This window comes from Balaenoptera musculus, chromosome 8 (genome assembly GCF_009873245.2).
Source record: "Balaenoptera musculus isolate JJ_BM4_2016_0621 chromosome 8, mBalMus1.pri.v3, whole genome shotgun sequence".
In the NCBI taxonomy this organism is placed as follows: Eukaryota; Metazoa; Chordata; class Mammalia; order Artiodactyla; family Balaenopteridae; genus Balaenoptera; species Balaenoptera musculus.
This window is the reverse complement of record NC_045792.1, coordinates 60,347,478-60,373,711: the sequence shown is the minus strand read 5'-3', so window position 1 is coordinate 60,373,711 and position 26,234 is coordinate 60,347,478. Positions and strand designations below refer to the sequence as shown.

The following is a 26,234-nucleotide window of genomic DNA, read 5'->3' as shown; positions in this document are numbered from 1 at the left end:
GATCCGTGCCGAGTCACCGGCGATCCCTGTCTCCCCCTACTCAGCAGAGACCACACTAACATAGTCCGTAGGAGCCCCCCAGGAAAGCCTGGAAGGGCACCTCCAGGAGACAGCCCTTACCGGCTCCCAGAGTCCGAACACCCTGCTGTCCAGCTGCCTTTCGTGACGGAGCGTCCGCCCAGTCCCTGAGACCCACTGCGCTGCCCTTTCCTGGAGCCGTCGGGAGCCAGAGGCAGCTGGCGGGGATCGAGGATCCGGGATCCGGGATCCGGGATCCTGCTCAAGGATTCCCCAGTCCGACAGGGGAGGCAGCTCCTGCAGAAGCCTCGGGAGAGTTGGAGGAGCGGTGCGGGTGGGGTAGGGGCGGGCGGGGCCTCCGTGGCGGCGGGCGGGGCGTGGGTGGGTCTTCGGTCTCCGAGCCGCCCCCTCCCCCGGCTGGTCCGCAGCCCCGCCCCGGCCCCTCCCTCCGTCCTGTGCGGCGGGTCCGGCGGCGGCGCCGGCGCGGGGACAGGCGGAGGCGCGGGACGTGGGGCGGCGCCGCGGGCAGAGCCGGGCGGACGGGCGCTGGCAGCAGCGGCAGCGCCGCGGGCCCTTCGGAGTGGCCGCAGTCCGGGTCTTGGCCCTCCCATCCTGCCTCGCCGCGGTGAGTGCGAAGGGCGGCCCCCAAGGGTGCGTTTGTATCCCTGTCTGCCCAGGTCCCGGTCCGGGTGCGAGCGGCGGTGTGTCTGTCCGAGTGTCTGTGGGTGAGGGCATAGATGCTTTTCAAAAGCTGTGCCTGTCTCTGTCCACGTGAGGCGTGTCCCTGTCCGTGAGAGCAGTGGGGGGATTCTTCGGGCTGTGGCTGCTCACGTGAGGTCCATGTTTGAGGGGGGAGGCGCGGGTGGATGGGTGATGCTTCCTTGGAGGAGCGCGGGGTTTGGGAGCTTGTGTATGTTGGCGGAGGGTGTCGAACGCTGCGGCCGAGGATGGTGGGGGGTGGGGGAGCGGGTGGGGCTGCTGAGTGGGACTCTGGAATCTTGTGGCCCAGCTTGTCCGAGGGTTCCTTTCTCCCTGGTGCAGACACTTCCACCCCTTGCTACCCCCTCCCTTCTCAGGCACCTAGAGGCCCACCGGCGGGTATAGAGGACACCCTTTCCTCCTCTAGCTCTGGCCTCTGGACAGGAAGCCGCATCCGGAGGCTGTTTCTTGTAGGAAAGGACCCTTCTGTTTCCCCTGCAGCCTGGGCCCCGCCTGGAGGACCCCAGGCTCCTCCCTGGTTCTGGCCTCCTCCCTTCTGGACTTGGCTTCAGATCATGGGCTGCAAACCTGCAGGGACAGATGGTTGCAGGTTGGAGGGGCAGGCTGCACCCCAGGGAGGTCAGTCCACTAAAGGCCAGCCCTGGGCTTGTTCCTGGTGTGGGGGTCTCCGATGTGGAAAGCAGAAACCCAGGACTGGCCCCTGTAGGAAGATGAGATCTGGGAGGTTGGAGCAGGTGCAGAGGTCTTTTTCACAGGTCTCTCCCTGCCTGTCTGTCCAGCTCGTCAGTGCCCATTCATCCCCTAAGCAGGGTTCTGATTTGCTGCAGAATTGGAATCAGAGCTGCAGGCCTGACAGGTGCCCTGCTTCTCTTGGCTTGCATGCCTCCAGTGACAGAGCACTTACTACTTCTGTTATGGGAAAGCTTCTTTATGTTAAGTAGAGGTCTTTTTCCTTGGAACTTCGTTCACTTGTCTTGTTATTGCCTTTGATTTTGCCTCTCTGTCTGGTGAGAGGATACTGCAGTGATTTAAACATGGCTCTCTTATCACCAACATATACTGAGCACCCTCTGTGTGCCGGGTGCTGCCTCAGCCACTTAGGGGACAATGGCGTTCTTGCTGAGAGAAGAGCTTGAGTAAAGGCCCATAGTTGATATAGTACAGCCTGTGTTCAGAAAAATGGAGCAAAACCATTTTGCTAGGCTAGGGTAGGGGGTGCCCAGAGGGAGTGTCATGGGTGCCCTAAACTCAGCAAACATTTATTTTGGAAGGGAGGTGGGGACAACTACAACCACTCTCTAACACACCTAGCCTTCCTGTGGAAACCAGCAATCATACTCAAGGTAGTACAAGATTGGATTTAATCATGGGTACATATTACAGTCTGTAGGGACCTTTGGCTGGACAGAAAACCTTGGGAATCTCAGATTTGGGGGAGAAAAAGACACCCTCCCCCAATTTGCAAGTAAGGGGATGGAGTAGGAACTTGTCCAGAGTCTTACCTTGCATTGGTGAAATTAGTGAGAGTCAGGACTAGCTCCTGGATCTCCTGACTTTTAACCTAGACACATTTTAGGAGCAGAAACAAGAATAATAGTCATACCTTATATCTGAAAGTTGAAAGAAGAGGAGGAATTGAAAAGACTCCCAGGATTCTGGCTGATGTGGCTAGGTGGATGGTGGTGGCTTTTATTGAGATGAGAGACGCAGCAAGATGAGTAGGTTAGGGGAAAGTGAGTTCAGTTTTAGACTAGTCTCTAGCATCACCCCTGTACAGATGTCCAAGGTACAGCTGGATATACAGGTGTGGTGGGTTCAAGAAGTTTTCTGCACAGGAGATAAGGCTTTAGGAGTCATTAGCAAGTGGGTGGTAACTGAAACCATGGGAGATGGTGAGATTTTTCCAGACAGTATGAAAGTGAGGGGAGAAGAGGCCCTAGAACAAAGCCCTGAGGAGCTAGACATATAAGGAATGGACAGTGAAGGAGCAGCCAGAGAGGCAAGTGGAGAACTCGCATCGAGTGGGTTGTGATAGCATCAAGTACAACCTCTGCCCTTTTGAGTCTTGCTCTCTTGCCCAACTGGTCCATGTTTCTTAATTTTTCATGCTTCTGTTCCATTACTCACTGTTTTCCCAGTGTACCTATCAAACTCCTATTTGTCCCCCAAGAGCCAGCTCATACATCCCTTCCTCTGCAAGTCTTCTTTATTCTCCACCACCTTCAGAGTTGGGTACTTCCTCCTCTTTGCTGCCATAGCAGTTTGAATATGTCAATATCATGACACTTATCACGTGGTAGTTGTGTATTTCCATGTCTGTTTCCCACACTAGTCTGAGAACTTGTGAAGGACAGGGAGTGTGTCTGTTTCAGCATTGTGTCTCCAGTAACCACTTTAAGGGCCTTGTCCAGAGTGCCCAGGAAGTTTGATTGTTTGATAGGTTGATCAGCTCATTGAATGGTTCATTCACCTACTTGCTCAGTCTGGCAGTAGGAGGTGGGAGAGATGGTACTGCAAATTTCATCATTTTCCTTCCCTGCGAATGTTATTGCAAGGATTCCTTGGCTTTGAGGACTTTACCTCCTCCAAGTCTTCATCTGTTTCAGAGGAAACCCAAAGACTGTATCCTGCAGTCATTTGTCATTTTGCTGAAGCCTCAAATGATCAAATACACTTGGAGGCTAGTGACCAGGAGTGAGTCATTTTCAGAAGCAAGTGAGCCTAACTGGCCTCTTGCATCCACTTTTTCACAATGCCTCGGTCACCTACCTTCACTCACAGCTGTGTCAATCATGTATACTGGGACTCTCATGAGGTTGTACGAGGAAGTCATGGAGGAAATTAGATGCTGTTCGAGAATTTGGAGAAACTGAAAAGCCTTGAAACACATCCTTTGCAGATGTCAAAGATCAGGTGGAATCAGCACTGGCTGTCCTCATCTGCTCACAATCAACTTCCTCTTCAGCCCCCTGGATCTGGCTTCCTTTCCTCCAGCCCTTAGAAACCACACTCCCTGAGGTTAATACCAGCTGCTTTTGGGCTTTAGATCATGGGAACTCTTTGCAGCATTTCACAATGAAGATTGTTCTCTTACTTGTGAAGCTCTCTTCTCCCTTGGCTTTCCTATCTCTTTCCTGATTCTCCTGCCTCTCTGGCCACACCTTTTCAATTTCTTTTCAGGCTTTGCTTTCTGGGCCTGTCCCTTAAATGTTGAGGTTCGTTGGGGCACAGTCAGAGGCTCTCCTTTCTCATCTTATGCCCTCTCTGGGTGATGTCATCCACTTCCATGCCTTCAGGTACCATCTCTACACCAACTCCCAAATCCATACCTCCAGGCCAGACCTCTTTCCTAGGCTCCAGCTTATCTTTCCAGCTGCCAGCTGGACCTCTCAAATGTCCCATAGGCACCTCAGATTCCTCTTACTAAACACTGAGCCTGTCACCCTCCCATCCAAACTGCTTGTCTTTCAGAGTTTTCAAGCCAGAAAACTAGGAATCATCTCTAATTCTTTCTTCTCCCTCTACTCTTCCTATCTAACTAACTGGTCACCAAGTTCTATTGATTCCTCCCTATAAAATCCACTTCTGTCAACCTCCCCTTTGCTACTCCCCTAATCAAGGCCACCATCACCTCTCCTCTACAATATCATGGCAGTCTCTTAACTTTTTACTCATGATACCCCTCACCTGTTTTCCACGGTGCAGTCAAAACTTTACTCTTTTTGCTCTCTCACTCTATACTTAAACCCTCTCCACCTTCCCCACCCTGCTCCTTTGCTCTTTGGATAAAGCCTTAATCCCCTAGCAGGGAAGGGTAAAGTCTCAACTCCTCAGTAAGGCCAACAAAGATTTGTATGATCTAGCTCCTGCCTACCACTGCATCTCATTTCTTAGTCCTCCCCTGTCACAGTGTTTGATTCAGTCTCCTGATGCAGAAGGCACCATTCTCTCTGTAACTCTTACCCATCCTGGAGCTCTTGAATGGCCCTTTCTTCAGGAGAACTCTCTGGACCTCCAGCCTCCTGTACATCCTTCCCTCGCCCCAGATCTAGGTTAGGTGACTCTTAGCAATCTGTGCTTCCCTGTCATAGCCCTCACCATATTGCACTACATTAATTGATTTATTAGATTGTGGAATCCATGAAGGCTGAGCTGCGAGTATGTATCTTTGTATTCCCAGGCCTAGCAGAGGTGTTGAATGAATGCTGAAAGAGGAAATGAAGTGCCTTTAGAACCTCAGTTAAAAGATGGGAAGGATAAGGGATGCAGAGGTGGCAGTAGGCAGCCCGAGGAAGGAGGGTGAAATCTCAGCTCTGAGTTCAAGATCTTCCAAGTACCTGCTGTGATAAACAGTCTGTTTAAACCATGGCCTGTAGGACCTTGGGGGCAGATCTCTTAAGGAGCAGCGAGATGGGAGAGGTGGGAGTAAAAGCCCAGGAGAGGAAGGGAATCTTGGTGATTTAGGCAGGGGTGTGACCTCAGCGGCTGTACGCCCAGCACGTCTGGGTGGGGAACTGAAGCAGGAAGGGGAAGGGAGGGAGCTGTCCGTGCTTGGATGTTGCCCAATCTCCGCCCCTGTGTGACAGGCTGGGAGAGCCCCTTGGGCTTGGAGAGAGGTGGAGCCTGACTTCCAGCTGCCCCAGAAGGGCCCAGCAGACCACTCCTACTCTTCCTCGCAGCCCTCCCCTTCGCCAAACAGAAGCTTCAGCTCGGCTCTGGCCTCCTGCTCCCTCTGCCAACCCTCAATCTGTCCTCCTCCTGCTATGTTGTTGTCTTTGTATTAAGTCTCCAGATTCAGAGCCCTGCACATCTGGAGGAAGAACCTCAGAATCCCAGTGTCCACATTCAGGGATGCCCTTCCTACCCTATCCATGCCCACCCTCACATAAACATAAGGCACATGCAGCTGAGCCCCTCTCCTGCCCCTCCGCAAACCTGGAGAGAGCTCTGCACTCTGGACTGGCCCCACTGCATTCATTCATTCGTTCTTCATTCATGCATTGTTTTTAGAGAGGGCCATGGTGCATCGAGCTGGGCACAGATAGTGGTGACCTGCTCCTAGTCACTGCCTGTTTTGAAGTAGTCTGACTGTCTTTCTGCTTCCCTTCATGGCCAGATTTCTCTCCTGAATTGTCTACAACTGCTGTGTTAATTTCTTCATTTCCATTCATCTTTCCATCACTCTGACCTGGCTTCTGCCCCTCCCGTTCCACCACAGCCAAATCTGGTGGACACTCTCCAGTCTTCATCTGACTTCACCGCTCCTTCTTTCTTGAATCCCCCCCCCCTCCCCTGACTTCCTTCATCCCACACACTCTTGGTCTTCCTCCCATCTCTCTGAGTTCTCCTTCACTCTTCACTCTCTATCCCTAGATGGTCCCATCTGTTATCATTGCCTTGTGTCATTAATATGCCAATGCTTCCAAGTCAAAAACCAGCCCAGACCTCTCCCTGGAGCTCCTATATTCTATTTAGTACTTGACATCTCTACCTGGGTATCACACAGGCACCTCTCAGATGTCTCATGGTTAAAATGGAATGGCCCAGATCAGCTCCTTAGCTTTCACTGTCTCTAGGCACAGCCCATCCTCCTCAGGGGAGAAACCTGGGAGTCCTTATTGTCATTCCTTTCCCCTCCCACATCCAGTCCATCGTGGTGTCCTTTTGACTCAACCTCACGGTTATTTCTCAAATCAATCCACTTTTTTGCCTATAGCTCTGCTAATAGCCAACATCAGCCTACCTGAAGAACTGGGGTAGCTTCCCAAGCGGTCTCCCTGCTTCCACCCTGGCTCCTCTTCAATCCTCATAGCTGCCAGTGTAGCTTTTTAATTTATTTTTATTTTTTGTAAATTGCATCATTTCCCTCCCAATTTGGGATAGAACCCAGATTCTTAACATCAAGGTCCTTTGTGATCTCATTCCAGCCTACCTTCCCAAACTCACCTGCGGCCTTTTATTCCCTTTGCTCTGACCACATGAACCCTTTCGGGTTCTCAGTGAGTCTCTGCCTAAGGACTTTCCTTCATGCTGTTCCTTCAGCCTAGAACGACTTCCCTCCCTCACTCTCTGATGCCCACACCCTCATGCCTACTATTTTCCTTCTAGTCCTCAAAGCTCTACTTAAAAGTTACCTGCTTGGAAAGGCCTTCCCCAATCACCCAATCAAAAAAGCATTCTTTCTCATAGTATCCTTTTCTTCTATATAGCACTCCCCTCCCCCAATTTGTAATTATATATTTATTCATTTATTTACTTTTCACTACCTCCCCACCACAAGGACAGTGACCATATCTGTTCTGTTTATCACTCTATCCCCAGCGCCTTACAGAGTAGGCACTTAATAAACATTTGTTGAATTACTGAATTAATTCAATAAATATAGACCAATCCTTATGTCAGGCTCTGTGCTAAGTGCTAGGAATAAAAAAGAAATAAAATATAATGCCTCTCCTCAAGAACTCTGCATATTATGGAAAAAGCAGAGAAGTAACAAGAAAATTACAGTATAGTGTATAAGGGCCAGGATGGAGGGAAGACAGGGTGCAGAATGACATAAAGGTGGAGCACCTCACCCAGACTTCAGGAAATCAGGGAAGGCCTTCTGGAGGAAGTGACATTTACGTGCAGACCTGAAAGATAAGCAAGAGTTAGCCAGACGAAGTGGGGGTGAGAAGAGGCTCTCAGGCAGAGGGAACAGAATGTGTGACTGCCCAGAAGCAAAAGAGAACAAGGAGTTTTCCGGGAACTGAAAAGAAAGAAACCAGTGTGACTACTCATAGAATCATGAGACGTGAGGTGGTAGAGGGAGGTATGGGCCAAAGCTAAGCTTTGTTGGCCAATTTAAGGAGTTTGGACTTTGTCCTCTGGACAATGGAGAACCATTGAAAGAATTTAAACAGGGAGTTAGTGACAAGATGGAATCTGTGTCTAGAAGCCTCATTCTGGCTGTGAGAGAGAGGGATGAGAAGGCATAGGCGAGGAGACAAGGACGCCAGTTAGGAGGCTGTTGCTGTATCGCTGGAGAGAATTGGTGGCACCTGAATTGGGGGTGGTATCTGTGCAGTTGGAGAAAAGGGGATAAGGTATTTGGGAGGCAGAATCCACGAGACCTGGATACTGATTGGATGTGGAAAAGAATGTGATCCCGGGCAGTTGTGCTGGGAGGTGGGTCAGAGCATAGGTAGAAGGGCTGCAGGTGGTCAGAGGAGAGACACTCCATCAGGAAAGTCTCCTGGGGGAGGGTTTGGGGGAGGCAGAGGAGATGAAGGGTGGGTGTGTCAGTGAAGGGCATCCCCGTACCACACACTTGACATACACTATCGCAAATTCTCAAAACAACCATTTGAGGTAGGGATTATTATTTCCATAACTGCAAATTAGGAAACTGAGGCTCAGAGAGGGTGTATGAATTGTGCAAGGTCACATAGCTGGTAAGAGGCTGAGCTGGGTTTGAAATCAATCTAACCTGACGCCTGTGCTTTTAACCAGAGCAGCAGGCTCGGAGGGTACTCAGTCCATGTTCTTCACGCTGCTCGGTCCCTGGCAGAGAAGAGATGGGGCTAGTGCTCTGCAGGGGTTTTGAGTGATGGGGATCAGGTGGAGGGAGGGATTGCTGGCTTCCCTGGTGCTGACCGTCTTTCCGTACACAGGCTGGTGTGAGTGGCAGGAGCCATCCGTGGGCACCATGGCGAAGAGGGAGGACAGCCCTGGCCCAGAGGTCCAGCCAATGGACAAGCAGTTCCTGGTGTGCAGCATCTGCCTGGATCGGTACCGGTGCCCCAAGGTGCTGCCCTGCCTGCACACCTTCTGTGAGAGGTGAGGGTGTGTGTACCGGGGAGGGATGAGGACCTTGCAGGCCCCCCGGAGAAGGGAGTGGCATGTGTAAACCTGTAAGAGGTGAGGGAGATGTGTGCACACATGGAGGGGAGCAGATGAACCCCAGCCTACAGGAGGTAAGGGTTCGGTGCAAGAACCTGTGAGAGGAACAGAGGTTCCTAACACTGGGCTGTGGCCCCTGCCCAGAACAGGGCCTTCTCTGCCCCTGTCCAAACGCCAAGGCAGCCTTCGACACCCCCAGAGAAATCAGGCAGAGCTGAGACTCTCAACCAGCTCTGGCCCCAGAACTTTCTGACCAGTGGGAAGATGTTCAAAGCTAGGTCTGTCCTCCCTGCCTGTCCTCACTGTTGTCCTGAGGCACTGAATGAAAGGCAACCCCTCCCAGCCTCTGGGCTTCTATCTATTATTCATTCACTTAACACATATTTATTTATCGAGCAACTACTATGTGCCAGACCTGTCCCAGGCGCTGGGCAAGCAGTGATAAGCAAAAACAGATATGATCCTTGCTCTTAAGGAGCTTACAGTATAGTGAAGGAGAAAGATAGTAATCAAATCATCATACAGTCAGACTACAGATAAATGTAGTCCTGTGCCACCTCAGTCAGACACCCTCCCAACGACGCCCTGCATCTTGCCATCACCCAGAATAATACCACTTCTTCTGTGGTTACAAACTCCAGGATCCCACTCTTGGCTTCCATTACCCCACTCTCACTACACCAGCTTTGACTGGATGTAGATGTCCAATGCCCTTGACTGCTCCGTCTTCTCCCAGCCTCCATCTCCTTCCTGGTCTCCCTTTCTTTCCTACCCATCCTGAATCCCATGGTGGACCATAGGCCTCTGCAATTCCCACACACCTTTGTCCTTTTCTAAACCCATGTGGCAGAAGCTCAATCCTGGATCTGAGCCGTAATTGGATATCTCCATACCTTCTCCTATACCCAGATCACTGAGCACTCTTGGAGAAAATCAGTGCCTGAGAAATTATAACAATAGCTACCGTGTATTGATTGCTTACTATTTGCCAGGGACTGGCTAAGTGATTTACATGTATTGATTTACTTAATCCTCACAACAGATACTTTATTATCCCCATTTTAGAGAGGAGGAAACTAGGGTTCAGAGTCATTAAGTAATTAAGAGATATTTCCGAGGCTCCGCAGCAAGTAAATAGTCGAGGTCTGAATCCAGGTTTAACTGCAGAGCCTTCTCTCTTAATGCTACTCATTCATTTATCCCTTGGTCCCTGCTCTCAAAGACTTATGCTCTAGTGGGAGGTGACAGACAGTAGGCAAGCAAATAATCAAACAGGAGAGTCACAGCTTGGACTAAGTGTTTTCCAGGAAATAAACAGGGAGTAAGTGAGGGCGGTTGGGCCAGGGGCTAGTCTACGTAGAGTCATCAGGGAAGGCTTCCCCGAGGAGGTGACATTTGACCTGAGACCTGAGGACGAGAAGGAAACAGACATGTACAGATTGTTCCAGGCAACAGGATTATCTTTGCGCTGTTCCATGCAAAGGCCTTAAGAAAGGAGTAAGTGGGGCATGTTCAGAGACCAGGGGAGAAGCCAGCGTGGCTGAGTGAGGAGGAAAGTGGGATGAAGTGAGGTCCGAAAGAGTCAGAACAGTTCACGGGGGAGCTTGGCAGTTTTAGGAAAGTTTTGGATTTTGTTTTATATGCAGTGGGAAACCACCAGAGGATTTTTTTTTTTCAGCAGGGAAATAATGTGACATAAATTAGACTTTTTTTTTTTGGCCGCGCCGCATGGCTTATGGGATTTTAGTTCCCCATCCAGGGATCAAACCCGAGCCCTCGGCAGTGAGAGCACGGAGTCCTAACAACTGGACTGCCAGGGAATTCCATAAATTAGATTTTTTTTAAAGCTCATTCTGGTTGCCGTTTGGAGAGTGGATTCTAGAGAAGCAAGAGTGGAAACAGGAAGCCAGTTAGGAAGCAGTCGTAAGCCAGGTATGTGCAACACGTAGGATGGAGATCTTGATGAGTTCAAAGGTATTCAGGGTGAACCCCAGATTCAGCAAAGCTGGGGAGAGAGTTACAGGGGAACTGAGTGGAATGGTTGAAATGCAGATTTCGTAGTTGATGCCGTGATGGGTGATGAGACATAGGTAGTGCCGGGAGCTTGGGAGTGGACAGCTGAGGTGAACTGGAGGAAAAGATCACTGGGGGAGGGGGTGAGAGGAAGCTTAGGAACTAAGAAATCTTGACGGTGGGTGGGTCACCCTGTGGATGTCAGAGCCACCGAGAATGATGGCAGGAGTGTGTGTGTTGGGGTGGGAGGGAGGGTAACAGAAGAGAGTGAGCCAGAAGAAAGACTTCGGCCAGTGGGGAAGCAACCGTTGAGTCAGCGGAGACATCAAGGAGGGGTGTTGTAGACAGAAGGCCTGAGCTTCCAAGGAGCTGAAGAAGAAGAATTTAGAAATGTTCCAGTTGGGGGCGGGGAGGACTCAACCCCACCTTCTGGTCCTGAGGAATGTGGAGTATGAGACAAAAACCACCCTCAACTCTAGAAGACTGAAGGGGAAACTAGGTCACAAATAAGTTAATATTTGTGAAGCACTTAGAATTGTGCCTGGCACATAGTGTTTGTTAAATAAATAAAAATTAATTAATTCAGATCAAGAAGTGTAGAGAACGTTAAGAGAAGAGATTGAGGATATGGGAAACTTTGCAACATGTAAATCTTCCCTCCACAAATTTGTGGTCTCCAAACACAGCTGCCGTCAGTCTGTTTCTAGTAAGATTCCTCTCCTCCTCCCTTCAGTGACTAATCCCAGCCTCCCTGTCCTCCTGGATTCCCACCACCACCCCACTCCTTCGCTTTCAGCAGCTGACCTTGCCCAAGGCAAGTTGGGCATCCTCTCTGTAATTTTGCCCCCTGTGCTCAAGTGCATCCACCTCATTTTCCCCTCCCTCCATCCAGAGGATGGGGTCTACTCCTCCTCTTCCAGCCAACCTAAGCCACTCTCCCATCCCCAGACCTCGTCCCATGTCTTCTAGTCTCTTCCCTCCCTCCTTCTCTACTGGCTCCTCAACTTACAAACATGCTCAAGCCTCGCATTACAAACAGATAAGAACACTCCTTTGTCCCTCTGTCCTTCCCAGCTGCCATCCAACCCATCAACCTCCTTTTTACTCAAACTTCCAACCTCCCATTCACTCTTCAACTGGCCAGAGTCAAGCCTTCCTTCCTCTACCCCTCCCTCCACTCACTGTTTTCTTCACAGACAAAAGTACTCTTACAGTTGCCAAATTCCATGGGCATTTTCCAGTCCTTACCTTCCCTGACTCCTCAGCTGCTTTTGACACTGATGACTACTCATTCCCTGCTTCTGAAATTGCACTACTCACTTTGCTGCCCTGACACTCTCTCTCCTCCTACCTCTCTGCCCGTTCCTCTTTGCTCGCCTCTTTCAGTACTTGCTGGGTGCTCTGGCACTGTAATCCGCTTCTTGGTGATCATATCCTCTCCCATGGCTACAGAAGCCACCTAAATGTTGATGGCCTCCCTGTCTTTTTTTTTTTTTTTTTTTAATTTTTTTAAAATTAATTAATTTATTTATGGCTGTGTTAGGTCTTTGTTTCTGTGCGAGGGCTTTCTCTAGTTGTGGCAAGCGGGGGCCACTCTTCATCGCGGTGCGCGGGCCTCTCACTATCGTGGCCTCTCTTGTTGCGGAGCACAGGCTCCAGATGCGCAGGCTCAGTAATTGTGGCTCACGGGCCCAGTTGCTCCGCGGCATGTGGGATCTTCCCAGACCAGGGCTCGAACCCGTGTTCCCTGCATTGGCAGGCAGACTCTCAACCACTGCGCCACCAGGGAAGCCCTGCACTTCTTAAATGCTTCTCAAATTTGTTCCACCTCAGTCTGCATTGCTGTTGCCTAAATCCAGGTCTTCCTCACCTCTTGCCTAGACTATTACAAGAGTACCTTGGTTAAGCACACGCTTTGCCTTGGATCTGGCTCTTGTGCTTACTAGCTTCGTTACTTTGGACCACTTACCCTTTCTGAGGCCATTAACAAACACCAAGTGCAAAGCACAGCCTGGCACACTGTGCTCAGTAAATGGTAGCTGGATGCTGAGGAGGATGCTCCTCCCCGTCGTCTGCTGTCTCATCATGTTCACGCTCACCCTCCACACAGAGGCAGTGAAGGGGGACTTGGTAAAATGTGAACCTGGCCGTACCATGCTCCTGCAACTCCCTCGTGCTGTTGAGATGACTTCTGAGCTCCTTGATGTGACCCAGGAGCCCTCCACGAGCTGGCCCATGCCTCTCTCTCCAGACTTCCCTTAGCATTCCTTGCCTTGGACGTTCTCTCCAGCCATCTTGAACTGCTTATAATTCCCTACTCATACTATGCTGTTTCTGGCCACCTTCTGTACCTGGAACACCCTTCCTCCTCTCCCTGCACCTTTCTTGGTCAGACTAACAATTATTTGTCCATGAAGATTTTGCTTACGTCACCTTCTCTTCAGCCTTTTCTGGCTACCCTCTCTACTACCAGAGGCCCCTTCCGTGCATTTCCTTATCACTGCATCTTCTGTGTTCCTTATATTGATGATAGGTAATACTAATAGCTATAATTAGTATTATAATAGTATTGTAATACTACAATATATCATACTTTCTGTACGATATATTGTACAGGCATGTCAGCACTTTACATTTAATTCTCCACACCTTGTGAAGCCTGTACTGTCTCCATCTTACAAAGGAGGGATTCTTGGCTCATAAAAGTCAAGTAACTTGTCAGGGGTCATACAGTATAAGAGTTGACTGACCTGGAAATTGAACCCAGGCAGCCTAGCTCCAGGACCCATGCCTTTAATCATCACACTGTTTACTTCTACAAACTCTAATTTTGTTACTTTTTTTCTCTACAAACGGGAAGTATTTTAGAGGTAGGCACTGTGCTTTATCTTTGTATCCCCAGAGCTTGGCATAAATTTGGCAAGAGTAGGCAGCCAGTAAATGTTTAATGAGTTAATGGTGCGGGGATAGGTAGTCACACATTTTCTGTGAGAAGGGATTGTAAACACCTGTGAAAGGTGAACTTGTGTCTGTGCACACTGTGAGGAATGTGGGTATGTCTGATCTTCTGAGAGACGTCAGGGATGTGTTGCCACTCAGTTGTGAGAGGTGAGGCCTTTTACCCCTGCTGTTAGGACAAGATGCGTGTGCCAGCCAGAGAGGTTTCAAAATGAATGTAACAGCACACCTGTGAGGAGAAGGATTGGCACCCATGGCAGGTGAGAGGAGGGGTGCACTGACACCGCTCCGCCCCTTCGTCCCTTTGACTTCCCCTCCTCCCTGGCCAGATGCCTCCAGAACTACATCCCTGCCCAGAGCCTGACGCTGTCCTGTCCAGTGTGTCGGCAGACGTCCATCCTCCCTGAGCAAGGCGTCTCTGCGCTGCAGAACAACTTCTTCATCAGCAGCCTCATGGAGGCCATGCAGCAGGCACCTGATGGGGCCCACGACCCCGAGGACCCCCACCCCCTCAGCGCAGTGGCTGGCCGCCCCCTCTCCTGCCCCAACCATGAAGGCAAGGTGGGCCCAAGCAGGCCCAGTGAGGCCAGGACTTGGGGTGGAGGGGGAGGAGAGGTCGGGGGAGGGGCCGAGTGGCTGTGGGTGAGAGGGTATTCTAAGTGGTCCAGGTGGGGGGGGGGTGCACCTGGAAGGTGAGAGGCAAGGAAGGCAGGTGGGGGGGGGAGGGGACAGAGAAGTGTGGTGTCTAGTCGTTGCCTGACGGGAGTCCTTACGCCGCCAGACGATGGAGTTTTACTGTGAGGCCTGTGAGACGGCCATGTGCGGCGAGTGCCGCGCCGGCGAGCATCGGGAGCACGGCACCGTGCTACTGCGCGACGTGGTGGAGCAGCACAAGGCCGCCCTGCAGCGCCAGCTCGAGGCGGTGCGCGGCCGGTAGGCGCCCGGCGGGAGCCCGCGCTGGTGGGGCCATCTGGGACGGTGCTTCAGCAGGGGCAGAGGAGGGACCTTCCGGAGGGTGGAGATAAAATTCTTGGGGAGGGGAAATCCTGGAGGGCGGCAGTAGGGTCTCCAGGGAGAAGGGACGGTTTGGTGAGGGCATCCTCAAGCAGCCCTGGTATGAGCTGTTTCCCCTCCCCAGACTACCACAGCTGTCCGCTGCCATCGCCTTAGTGGGGGGCATCAGCCAGCAGCTGCAGGAGCGCAAGGCGGAGGCCCTGGCCCAGATCAGCGCAGCCTTCGAGGACCTGGAGCAAGCGCTGCAGCAGCGCAAGCAGGCCCTGGTCAGCGACCTGGAGGCCATTTGTGGAGCCAAGCAGAAGGTGCGTCTGCTCACCCTTTCCCACCACCGTCCATCATGAGATGGCCTGTTGCCTCTATGCGTCCCCTGCTTCCCACACCCACGCACCCCTTCCCCTAGTCTATACTTGCCCCCTTCTGGCGTGGCCAGTAGGTACTGCGGGCATCTGTGTCCCTCGTCCACACTCACCCTCTTGTATTCCTTTCACGCCATAGCACAAGTTCATCAGGAATCACAGAGACGCCCCCCTCACCTTCCCCTCCACGAGCCTGCTTACCCAACCCTCCCCTAACCCCTCCTCAGGTGTTGCAGACCCAGTTAGACACACTGCGCCAGGGGCAGGAGCACATCGGCAGTAGCTGCAGCTTCGCTGAGCAGGCACTGCGCCTGGGCTCGGCCCCAGAGGTGTTGCTCGTGCGCAAGCACATGCGAGAGCGGCTGGCGGCGTTGGCAGCACAGGCCTTCCCGGAGCGGCCGCACGAGAACGCGCAGCTGGAACTGGTCCTCGAGGTCGACGGGCTGCGGCGATCGGTGCTCAATCTGGGTGCGCTGCTCACTACGAGCGCCACTGCACACGAGACGGTGGCCACTGGCGAGGGCCTGCGCCAGGCGCTGGTGGGCCAGCCCGCCTCTCTCACTGTCACTACCAAAGACAAGGATGGGCGGCTGGTGCGCACAGGCAGCGCCGAGCTGCGCGCGGAGATCACGGGCCCCGACGGCACACGCCTGCCGGTGCCCGTGGTGGACCACAAGAACGGCACGTACGAGCTGGTGTACACGGCGCGCACCGAAGGCGAGCTGCTCCTCTCGGTGCTGCTCTACGGACAGCCGGTGCGCGGCAGCCCCTTCCGCGTGCGGGCCCTGCGTCCTGGGGACCTGCCACCTTCCCCGGACGACGTCAAGCGCCGCGTCAAGTCCCCTGGCGGCCCGGGCAGCCACGTGCGCCAGAAGGCGGTGCGTCGGCCCAGCTCCATGTACAGCACCGGCGGCAAACGGAAGGACAACCCCATTGAGGACGAGCTCGTCTTCCGCGTTGGTACAGAGAGCCGGGGGCGGAGCTAGAGGGGGATGGGGCGGGGCCAGAGACTCAAAATGACCTCAGTGTGAATTTTTTGCTTCCACCCCGTTTCTTCCCCACAGGCAGTCGTGGAAGGGAGAAGGGTGAATTCACCAATTTACAGGGTGTGTCCGCAGCCAGCAGCGGCCGCATAGTGGTAGCAGACAGCAACAACCAGTGTATCCAGGTAAGCTCTCCCCTAACACCAAAATAGAAGCTCTCAAGCTACAGCCTACTAAAACAACAACAAAACAAACAAAGAAACAAAAACCCAACAAAGTATACAGGTCGCCTCCTGAAGGATGAAACCCTACAGATAGTACCTTTCCTTAAAGAGCAATGAATCATAGCACCACCCCTCACCCACTCACTCGCCATCCGTTCCACAAGGGCCACAGCCGTAACCAGCACCTTCACAGTTAGGCACCAGGGTTTACTGTGCTGGCAGCCTCTACCTCCCAGGCTGCGGCTCAGGCCAGACCTGCTCCTGGACCCCAAAGATCTGGCTCATTGTTCCCTCCCCTCTGCCTCCACCTGAGTCTCCACCTGGCTGGCTTGCTTTCTGCCCACCACAGTGGTCAGGATGCAGTCTCTGCACCTCCCCCACCATCTTCCAACATGCCTGCGTGGATCCGGAATGCGTGTCGTCCGTGCCCGTCTCCGCAAACGTCCAGTTGACTAGACGGTCAAACGGGGATAACTGGTGAAAAGGGGTGCCTTCCAGTGGCTAGACTATAGTGCATCCTCATAGGTGGTCCTGCCTCTGGCCCTCCCAGTGCCTCACACACCTGAGTAAAGCATCTGCCACTTGAAGGGACATGGCATCTGCTGCACTCTGAGCTCCATAAAGCCAGAAGATGCGGTTTTCTCTTTTCCTTGTAGTGAGCCTACAAACAGGCAGAGCCTAGTGACGGGCACCAGTGTGGTAGGCGCAGCAGAGCAGTTCAAAGCTCAGGCTCTGAAACCAGACACCTGGGCTTGAATCCTAGCTCTGCCACTTACTGACAAGTCATGTGACCTCCCTGAGCTTAGGTTAACTCATGTGTAAAATTAGGAAAAGAATACCTCAGAGGGTTGCTGGGAGCATTGAATGACATCATGTACTGTGCCTGACACCAAGTGAACCTTCTAACTGTTAGCTGTTGTTGAAAATACCATTGTCCAGGTGGGGACAAAAGCCAGGAGGTGGAAGGTGCTATAGGGCATTGTTCAGGGAACTGGAAGGATCCCAGGGCGGCTGGAGGGAGATTACTCTTAGGAGTGGAGTAGCTGAGGTCACGCTGTAAATGGTTGTGGAGAGGAAGCTGTGGAACTTTGATTTTATTCTGTACAGGATTGTTTCTAACTACTGTAAACTTTCAGTTCTTGGAAACATTTTGTCAGGTAGTAAAACTTTTCCCTGAAGATCCTTACTTCACATCTGTACGTTTAAACTTCTTCCTGACCCTCTGCCTGAGTACCCCTGTCACAGGTGCAGCTCTGCCAAAGACCTGTCACCTCAGTGTCTGCTCTCCTGGCCCTTGCTTTCCACCTAGCCTACTGAAGGAGCCAGGAACTCTTCCATGACTATATTCCCAAGCCTGTCTAGCCCGCCTTTATTCCCACCTTGTTCCTAAGAGCAGAGGAAAGGAGAGGCTCAGGTCAGCGCAGGGAGGCGTTTGGGTCCAGGCTGGATAGTGAGGAGTGGAGGGGTTTGGATGGGTAGGGGTGGTGCCGAGGCCCTACTCCATCACACCCTCCACCCTCCAACTCCGTTCCTCCTTCTTATGCCAAGGATGCTTTTTGGCACAAACGTTGAGGTTTGGGAAACTTCCCCTGGGGCGCACACACACAGGTACTCACATCCCCGGAAAGATGTGCCACTTTGTCTCCCTGACGAGGGGCTGTGTTTGTCTGTTGTTTCAGGGTGGGGACTTAAGAGGGAGGGCCTAGTGCAGCCCCTCCCCCCTCCAGACACTCCCTTCTACTACAGCCATCCTCCTTGCCCCTGCTGCCACCCACGCAGCAACCTCATAGCTGCTAGGAGCCTGGCTCTCGATTCCAAAGCTGAGGTTCTCTCACTCTGGGGTCCTCAGGTGTGCTGTGGGCCAGGCTGCCAGATGCACTGTGACCGCCCCCTCGGTTCGTGAGGATTGGGGTTCTCGTGAACTTCTCCTCCTTTGGACCTGGCTATGGTGGCAGCTGAGGCAGATCCTCTCCTTGTGCTGAATCAGCATCAGCTGACAGAAGAGAAGAAACGTTTTGTGATTCTGAATGAAGAATTTGATTTGGATGTATTACATCCTTGTGTAATTGTCTGAGTCCAGAAATTTTATCAGCTCTTCTGTGAAAACTTCCTCATTTCCTTCAGGCAGAATGCTAATCACACTCTCCTCCAAGCTCCCTCAGCCTTTTGCCATATAGCACTTTTCATTCTCTACCAGAATCCCTGGTTGGTTGGTTTTATTTTGTTTTGGTCTCTCCCCCAAGTAGACTCAGATCCTGAAGTTGCTTACTGCTACCATGGCAAAAGAGAGAGATGTTAAGGATCAAATTAAGGCACTGGCAGATTCTAGAGATAAGGAAGCAAATACGGCAGGTTTTGATGAGCCATCAGATGTCCAGGGAGAGGGAGGGATCAAGAATTGCAGGGCTTGGTGACCTGAGTAGGCGGTGTTGCCATTTGGGAGCGGGCCTGGGAATAAGTTGATGAATTCACTTTTGCGTGCGGTGAGTTTGAGATGGCTGTGCGGCCTCCAAGGGGAGGCGTCCGATTCTGGTCTGCGAGTGAGCTGACGGATTCGTTCATTTGTTGAATGTCTGCTGTGTGCCAGTTGCTATTCCGGTGCTGCAAATGCAGCAGCGAACAAAACAGACACAGTCCCTGCCCCACCTGGGGCTTACATCCTTAGATGGGGGACAAGGATATTTAGCAGTTATTTAGTGACAGGAGTGACAGTTGTTATGAAAAGAGCTAAAAAGCATATATCACGGAGACTTAACTTTATGTGTGTATATTGATATAGGAGATGGAGTTGATCATTAAAACCTTCTCTGAAGAAGTGACCTGGAAATTCTGAGAACTGGAGGATGAGTAGGAGTTGGCCAGGTGTAATGGGTGGGATAGGTTAGGATAGGATGGGAAGAGGAAGACCCCCTAAAGCCTCAGTGTTGAGCTAGAAACTAAGCTGCTCGGAGTGGAGGAGGCAGACACATTGCCTCACTACCCAGCTGGTGGTACAGCACCTCTTCAGCCCGTGGTGCCTGCCTTCTCATGCTGGCAAGTGCTGTCCAACCACAGGGGACCAGGGCAGCAGCCAGGGGCTGTTCTGATCAGCCAGGGGATGGCATGATGGGAGGTCCACATCAGGAGGAAGTGATGTCCATTGGTGAGACCAGTTCAAACAGCCCTGCGGGCCTAAGAAATGGGGATGGTGCAGGGGCAGGGGGCTCAGTCCACGCAGGAGGGAGAACATCTGGATCAAAGAACAAGGCCAAGGCCCATAACTCGAGTTCTCCAAGGCTGCTCCTGGCTCTGATTTATCTTGTGTCCCTAGAGTTATAACAAAGCAATGTGTGAGGCTTATGCAGTGAGTGATGTTGTGGCTGTGAAGGAGAAGCACGAAGGCTTAGCTATAGAGGAGAGGAGCGTTAAAATCGTAGGTGCTTTTAGGATGGTGAGACCTGAGCATGTTGCTAAGGTGGAAGAAGTAGAAGAGGGTGAGAGCTTGAAAGGTTTCCTCTGTCCAGATTACCTTATCAGCCTCATAGCCTGGATGGGCTAATCCTTGTCCATTCCCCCACCCTTACCTACCCCTTTCTTGTCTGCTGCTAAGTCCTTGTGGAGTCTTCCTCCTGTATGTCTCTTGATCCATCTGCTTCCCTCCAGCAAGTGCCCTGGTCCAAGCCATCATCAGTTCTCACCTGGACCACTGCAGCACCTCTGACTGGCCGGCCAGCTACCAGTCTCGACTCCTCCCTGCAGCCAGAGTGCTCTTTCTGAAAAAGCTCCCATGTGCTTTTTCCAACACCGCCAAGCAGTTCTCCAGTTCTCAGTGGACACCGACCAGGGATCCTATAAATTTAACTCAATTCCAACATGATCTACCTGGAGATGGCATCACATCCCACAGGTTGAGGGCTCAGTCCCATAACACTGCCCCTACTTCAGGTGCTAATCGAAAGTTCAGTTTGTCACCTGTAGTCTGACCAACCAGCTATAAATTGGAAGTTCCCACAACCCACTCCTTGTGCTCAATTAATTAGCTAGAGCAGCTCACAGATCTCAGACAAACATTTAATTATGTTTATCAGTTTACTATAACAGATATTATAAAAGATACAGATGAACAGCCAGGTAAGAGATACATAGGGTGAGGTCTGGAAGAGTCCCTAGTATAAGGAGCTTTGGTCCCTGTGGAACTGGGGTACACACCCTCCTGGCACCAACCCGGAAGCTCATCAAATCTTGTTGTTCAAGAATTTTTATAAAACTTAATCTGTGCTCCCCACCCCTTCTCCTTCCCAGAGGTTGGTGGGTAGAGCTGAAAGTTCCGACCCTTTAGTCAGATGGTCTTTCTGGTGACCAGCCCCATCCTGAAGCCATCTAGGGGCCCCGCCCTAAGTCACCTCATTAGCATGAACTCAAAAGGGACTCCTTATGAATGACAAAAGACACTCTTATTGATCAGGAAATTCTAAGGGTTTGAGGAGCTCTGTGCTAGGCACTGGGGACAAAGGCCAAATATATATATATATATTTTTTTTTTTTTTTTTTTCCCAAATTTATTTATTTGTTTATTTTTGGCTGCCTTGGGTCTTCGTTGCTGTGCGCGGGCTTCTCATTGCGGTGGTTTCTTTTGTTGCGGAGCACGGGTCCTAGGGTGCTCAGGCTTCAGTAGTTGTGGCACTCAGGCTCAGTAGTTGTGACTCGCAGGCTCTAGAGCGCAGGCTCAGTAGTTGTGACACACGGGCTTAGTTGCTCCGCGGCAGGTGGGATCTTACCGGACCAGGGCTTGAACCCGTGTCCCCTGTGTTGGCGGGCAGATTCTCAACCACTGTGCCACCAGGGAAGTCCCTCAAATATATTTCTTATTATACTACAAAGTCAAATCTCATCTTGTCACTTTCCTGCCCAGAAATTTTCAGTGAATTCTCATCATACCCAGAATAAAACCTTACTCCTTCTGTTCTTTACGGGAGTGCCCACTGCACTCCATCCACACTAGGCAAGTAGTGCCCATACTGAATTCAAGCAGTGCCCCTGTTGGACTCTGTGCCTTCTACATACTGCTGACTCTGCTTAAACACCTTTCTTCCTCCTTCTTTACTCGCCAACTTTGGTTCATCTCTTGGCATCCTTATTAGGCTATTAGCTCGGATTGCCCCTGCTCTGGGACCACCTCTCACCCCTTTCACGTTCTTACAGTCCCATTCACACCTCTGCTGCATGTCCCCTAAGGTCTGCGCTGGCAACGTCTGATTCTACCCACAGCAGGGTGTCAGGAAGTGCTTGTTGAGTGATGAATGAATGGGGGTGGGTCTCCTCCCTCAGGATCCTGCTCCCTTCCCTCTGTGCCCACAGTCTCTCCCCTCCTGCCCACTCCCTCCCTTGCTCCTCTGCTCCAGGTTTTCTCCAATGAAGGCCAGTTCAAGTTCCGCTTTGGGGTCCGAGGACGCTCGCCTGGGCAGCTGCAGCGTCCCACAGGTGTGGCCGTGGACACCAATGGAGACATTGTCGTGGCAGACTATGACAACCGTTGGGTCAGCATCTTCTCCCCTGAGGGCAAGTTCAAGGTGAGAGGCCTGCTGTCACTCTACTCTGCACCCTTGGGGCCAGCTGAGATGACCATTCTAGTGCCTCCTGGTGGTCAGGACCTGGACTGCTCGATCCATCCTCAGCCTAAGGTTCTGCTTTGGTGCCAGGCTGGGACTACTCTCCCCACCGGGCAGGATAAAGCCCCTAACGGATATCCCCTTCCTCCAGACCAAGATTGGAGCTGGGCGCCTCATGGGCCCCAAGGGAGTGGCTGTAGACCGGAATGGGCATATCATTGTGGTCGACAACAAGTCCTGCTGCGTCTTTACCTTCCAGCCCAATGGCAAGCTGGTTGGCCGTTTTGGGGGCCGTGGGGCCACTGACCGCCACTTTGCAGGTATTGGGAAAGAATTTAGAGACCTAGTCTCCGATACCCCAGTCCCAGAGAGCTCCCCTGGATGTCCCAGCTCTACGGACCCCCTCCTCCTATATTTTGGCCCTAGGGGACCCCGTCCCTTCACTATACCCTGGCACCATCATCCCAGAGACCCCACCCCTCTCCTCACACCGCAGCTTTGTCATCCCAGATGTTCTTCCCCATCCCACTCAGTATCCTGGCTTACTGCCAGAGAGTCCACTTTGTATTTTCAGGGCCCCATTTTGTGGCTGTGAACAACAAGAATGAGATTGTAGTGACGGATTTCCATAACCATTCCGTGAAGGTCAGTGTCCTCCCTCCCTCCACGACCACTGTTCCAACACCCTTTCCTCTCGCACAAGACTCCTCTCTCCCTCACCTCCCTTTTTTCCCCCTTGAGATCATTCATTTGAACAATTAACATCTATGGCGTGGCTGCGTTGTCCCAGGCACTATGCTAGAAGCTGGGAATACAGTGATGAATACAGCAAATACATTCCCTATCTTATTGGTTATGGTCTAGTGGGGAAGAGAAGAAGGTGCCAAGATATTACAGTGTGATGTGATAACATTCTGTGGTAGGAGAGTGCAGGGAAACTGGGTGAGGGTGTAGCAGGAGCATTTGATTCAGGTGAGACTAAGCACAAGTGGGAATTCACCAGAAGGTAGGGGGACAGGAGAAGCCAAGGAGGTGGGAACTCATACCATGTAGTCAAGAAACTACAAGTAGTTCAGATGAGGTTTGAAGAGGGCAGTGGTGCCAGGTGAGAATGAGGCTTGCTCATTCCCTTAAGGGGCTTGCTCTCTTCCTAAGAGCTATGGGGAGTCACTGAATGATTGCGGGCAGGAGGGTGATGCAGTCCTGTGTGTCTTAGAAAGATCGCTCTGGCTGGGGTGAGACTAGAGGCAGGAAGATCAGTCTTTTACAATAATCTAGCTGAGGACCATTGCAGTGGCAATATATGCATAGGGTACAGATTTGCAATACAGTCAGCGGGTTGTGGTAATTCATTGGCCGTCAAACAGAGGAGAAGGTGGAGTTGAGAATGACTCATGGCTACCTGGGTGTTGCCAGTCACTGGGAAGGAGAAAGAAGAACTACTTTCCCAGGGAAGATAAGCTGCCCAAGGGACATCAGCTGGAGGTGTCCAGTAGGCAGTGGCATGCGTGGACGTGAAGCCTGGGAAGAAGAACTGGTTTATAGCTGCAGATCTGGGGGTCCTCAGCCCTGGGGCTTCACCCCATCCTCCTCCAAGGCCCCGCCTTCTGCCTGAGGCCAGGTCCCCAGTCCCCAGCCCTTTCCCCTGCCAGGTGTACAGTGCCGACGGAGAGTTCCTCTTCAAGTTCGGCTCCCACGGTGAGGGCAATGGGCAGTTCAATGCCCCTACGGGAGTAGCTGTGGACTCCAATGGAAACATCATCGTGGCTGACTGGGGCAACAGCCGCATCCAGGTGAGGAAGGAAGGCCCAGGGTTGGCACCAGGGGTAGGTTTCCCGCTGGGCCCCATGCACCCCCTTCCCAAATGCCACTCATCTGCCTGATCTCACGGCTCCCTCCAATCTCCACTCGTTCCTCAGGTGTTCGACAGCTCTGGCTCCTTCCTGTCCTATATCAACACATCTGCAGAGCCGCTGTATGGCCCGCAGGGCCTGGCACTGACCTCGGATGGCCACGTGGTGGTGGCCGACGCGGGCAACCACTGCTTTAAGGCCTATCGCTACCTCCAGTAGCTGCACAGGGCCTGCCTGGCTCTTGGAGGGACGGACATAGGGGTGATTGGACAAGATGGTCTGGCCAGGAGGTGGGCCAGACCTGGCAGCACTGAATGTGGGCTGCGGGCGTGGGTGCGCCCGGTGCCCTCCCTCTCCCCACTCCCAGCCCCACGGTTGCACTTTATTTATTCGGTTCTTGCTTTGGTGACTGGGTGGGCCTGGACCATGGTCCCAAGGATGTGTGCAGAGCTTCACCCTGCCCTCCCCTCCTTACACACCACCCCATCCCCTCAGTCTGCTCCCCACCACCCCCAGCCTGGGGCCAGAACAGCCTCTTACTCCAGGGCAGAAGTCCCTCTGGTTGTCTCCCTACCAGCCCATACACACTGACAGAGACAGCAATACCCACCCCTCATATTAAATAAATGTGTTCACCACGATGGTTTTGTTGCTTTCTTGTGGGCCGGGGCTGGGAGGGGAGGGGAGGGTGCAACTACCTCTTGACGAAAAGGTGGGCAAGCAGCTGGGTAGGGGACCCAGCTTCCCAAATGTGCCCTGATGTTTTGAAGCTTCAGGAGAGGAGAGCAGAGAGGGGGAACGCCTGGGGCTCAGCCACCTCTAAATGCCTGTCCCCAGACCCACGTCTCCTGCAGAAATAGTGAGTCCTTTGGCTATCTGCTCTGGGGCTGAGAAATGACCCTGGCCTAGAACACAGCCAGCAGCTGTAGGGAGAACAGTTGTGGGGATGACAGCAATCCTTGAAACGCAGGCCTGGGTTAGGGACCTGGGGCGAGCCCAGGTGGAAGCTGGCTGTGGGAGACTCCGTGGCCCATTGGAGAACTCAGTCCTGAAGGCCTGGAGCTCTGCTTCATCCTCCTGCTCTTCATGCCAAGACTGCTGCCCTTTCCCCACAGTGGAACAAGGGTCCTGGCGTCCCCTCCTGAGCTCTGTTCTGCCAGGGTTTGGCTGCCAGTTCCAGAGAGAATTAGCACTAGCTCTCAGCGATTTGGGAGGCAGGGACTGTGGTTTCTCCCTCTCTACAGAAGGCTGAAGCTGCTCTTCATTGCTGAGTAAGAGCAGAGGCCAGTCTTGAATCTGTAGGTGTCATACTCCTAACTGGTAAGTTACAGCACCTTACTCATTCTTACGCCCCTTGCACCTAGCATGGTGACTGGCAGAGAAGGCACTCAACAATATTTGGGGAGTGATGGATCTGGGAAGGTTGGTTATAAGAGGCCATGGGGAAGCTCAAGACTTTGTCCTGGTGTAGCATGATTCCCAGCGCTAGGGTGGGAGGGCCTGTCCATGGACCCGTGGAAGACCATAGGGGCTTTGCAGAGATCAAAGGGACACCGTGTGGACCACATGGTGTGTTCACCTTCCTGGTGCTTTTTGGCCCCACTGGTTGGGACCTGGTAAGCAGGTGGAGGGACAGATGAACTCCCTGAAGGCTCTAGGGCAAGTGTTAACAGGCCCTGGCCCCAATTAGGAGGAGGATTGCCTGAGCCCATGCCCTGGCCAGCAGAGATGGTGTGCTCAGTCATCAGTCACTCAGCACCAGCCTAAGCCATGCAGAAGGCATCTCAAGCCAGGGTGGGGGGGGGGGTGGTGTGTGGGGGGCAGTCACTCACGTTTTCCTAGATCTGATCACAGTGGGCATTTCATTTCCGATTCAGACCTTGGGCCCAGAAGTAGATGGAAGGGGTGACAGGCAGTGGAAGCTATGACTTGACTCATTTGGCCTAAGTCTTAAACGATCTTTACAGACCTGGGGGTTGCAGCAGAGCCTCCTGCTGGGACAGGTCAGAAAGTTATTTTGCGGTCCTGCAAGAGCTCATACCTTGCTTATATAGGGCTGTCTGGAGATCAGAACAGCCCTATGGCCATATGTGGCCTACAGGTTCATTTATTCATTCAAAAAGTACTTCGGAAGACTTCCTATTGGTTGGGCAGAGTTTTGAGCCCTGGGAATACAGACAGAAATGGTCTTTTGCCCTTACGGAGCTTATAGTTTTGTGGGGAAGGCAGGCAAACCAGTAGACACAAGGAACTAAAGGTGTAATGAAAGTTTGTGTTAAATTGTGAAGGAAATGAATGGAACGCATTAAATAAAATAGAGAGTGAAATGGTGTTAAATAGGGTGGGCGAAGAAGGCCTCTTTGAGCAGTGACCTGCGGGTTGTTGCGGGGTGGGTAGGGAGCCAGCTGGGTTGAGAGAGGAGATAGAGATTTCCAGACAAAGGCGGAGCAGGTACAAAGGTCCTGAGGGGTCAAGATCTTGGTGTGTTGGAGGATCTGAAAGGAGGCCAGGGTGACTGGAGAGTCAGGCCTGAGTTGGATCATTTAACTCAGGTAAAGTGTTTGGATTTGATTTGCAGTATAACAGTAAGCCATGGAAAAGCTGAAGTGACAGGGATGAAAGG

At 52.3% G+C, this 26,234-nt stretch overlaps 1 protein-coding gene across 2 annotated transcripts; it reads left to right on the top strand.

Moving 5' to 3' along the window:
- The first annotated feature begins 498 nt into the window (after nucleotides 1-498).
- TRIM3 (tripartite motif containing 3) lies at nucleotides 499-24,250 on the top strand. 2 transcript variants are annotated; one of them, XM_036861861.1, is made up of 12 exons: nucleotides 499-643; nucleotides 8,391-8,556; nucleotides 13,920-14,151; nucleotides 14,372-14,523; nucleotides 14,729-14,909; nucleotides 15,191-15,923; nucleotides 16,028-16,131; nucleotides 21,552-21,719; nucleotides 21,910-22,078; nucleotides 22,333-22,403; nucleotides 23,411-23,551; nucleotides 23,678-24,250. In XM_036861861.1, the coding sequence occupies exons 2-12, from the start codon at nucleotides 8,426-8,428 to the stop codon at nucleotides 23,828-23,830; spliced, it is 2,235 nt and encodes a 744-aa protein (XP_036717756.1). In that variant the 5' UTR covers nucleotides 499-643; nucleotides 8,391-8,425; the 3' UTR covers nucleotides 23,831-24,250. The 2 variants fall into 2 exon arrangements, with proteins under 2 accessions (XP_036717756.1, XP_036717757.1); XM_036861862.1 differs by having other exon boundaries at nucleotides 499-669; nucleotides 23,678-24,241.
- Nucleotides 24,251-26,234: the final 1,984 nt, after the last annotated feature.

Bases quoted from the DNA above. Each gene is read 5' to 3' on its own strand.
- TRIM3 (XM_036861861.1), top strand. From the start codon at position 8,426: ATGGCGAAGAGGGAGGACAGCCCTGGCCCAGAGGTCCAGCCAATGGAC. The intron at 14,152-14,371 runs GTGGGCCCAAGC...TTACGCCGCCAG, and splicing joins GCCCCAACCATGAAGGCAAG to ACGATGGAGTTTTACTGTGA. The intron at 23,552-23,677 runs GTGAGGAAGGAA...CTCGTTCCTCAG, and splicing joins GGGGCAACAGCCGCATCCAG to GTGTTCGACAGCTCTGGCTC.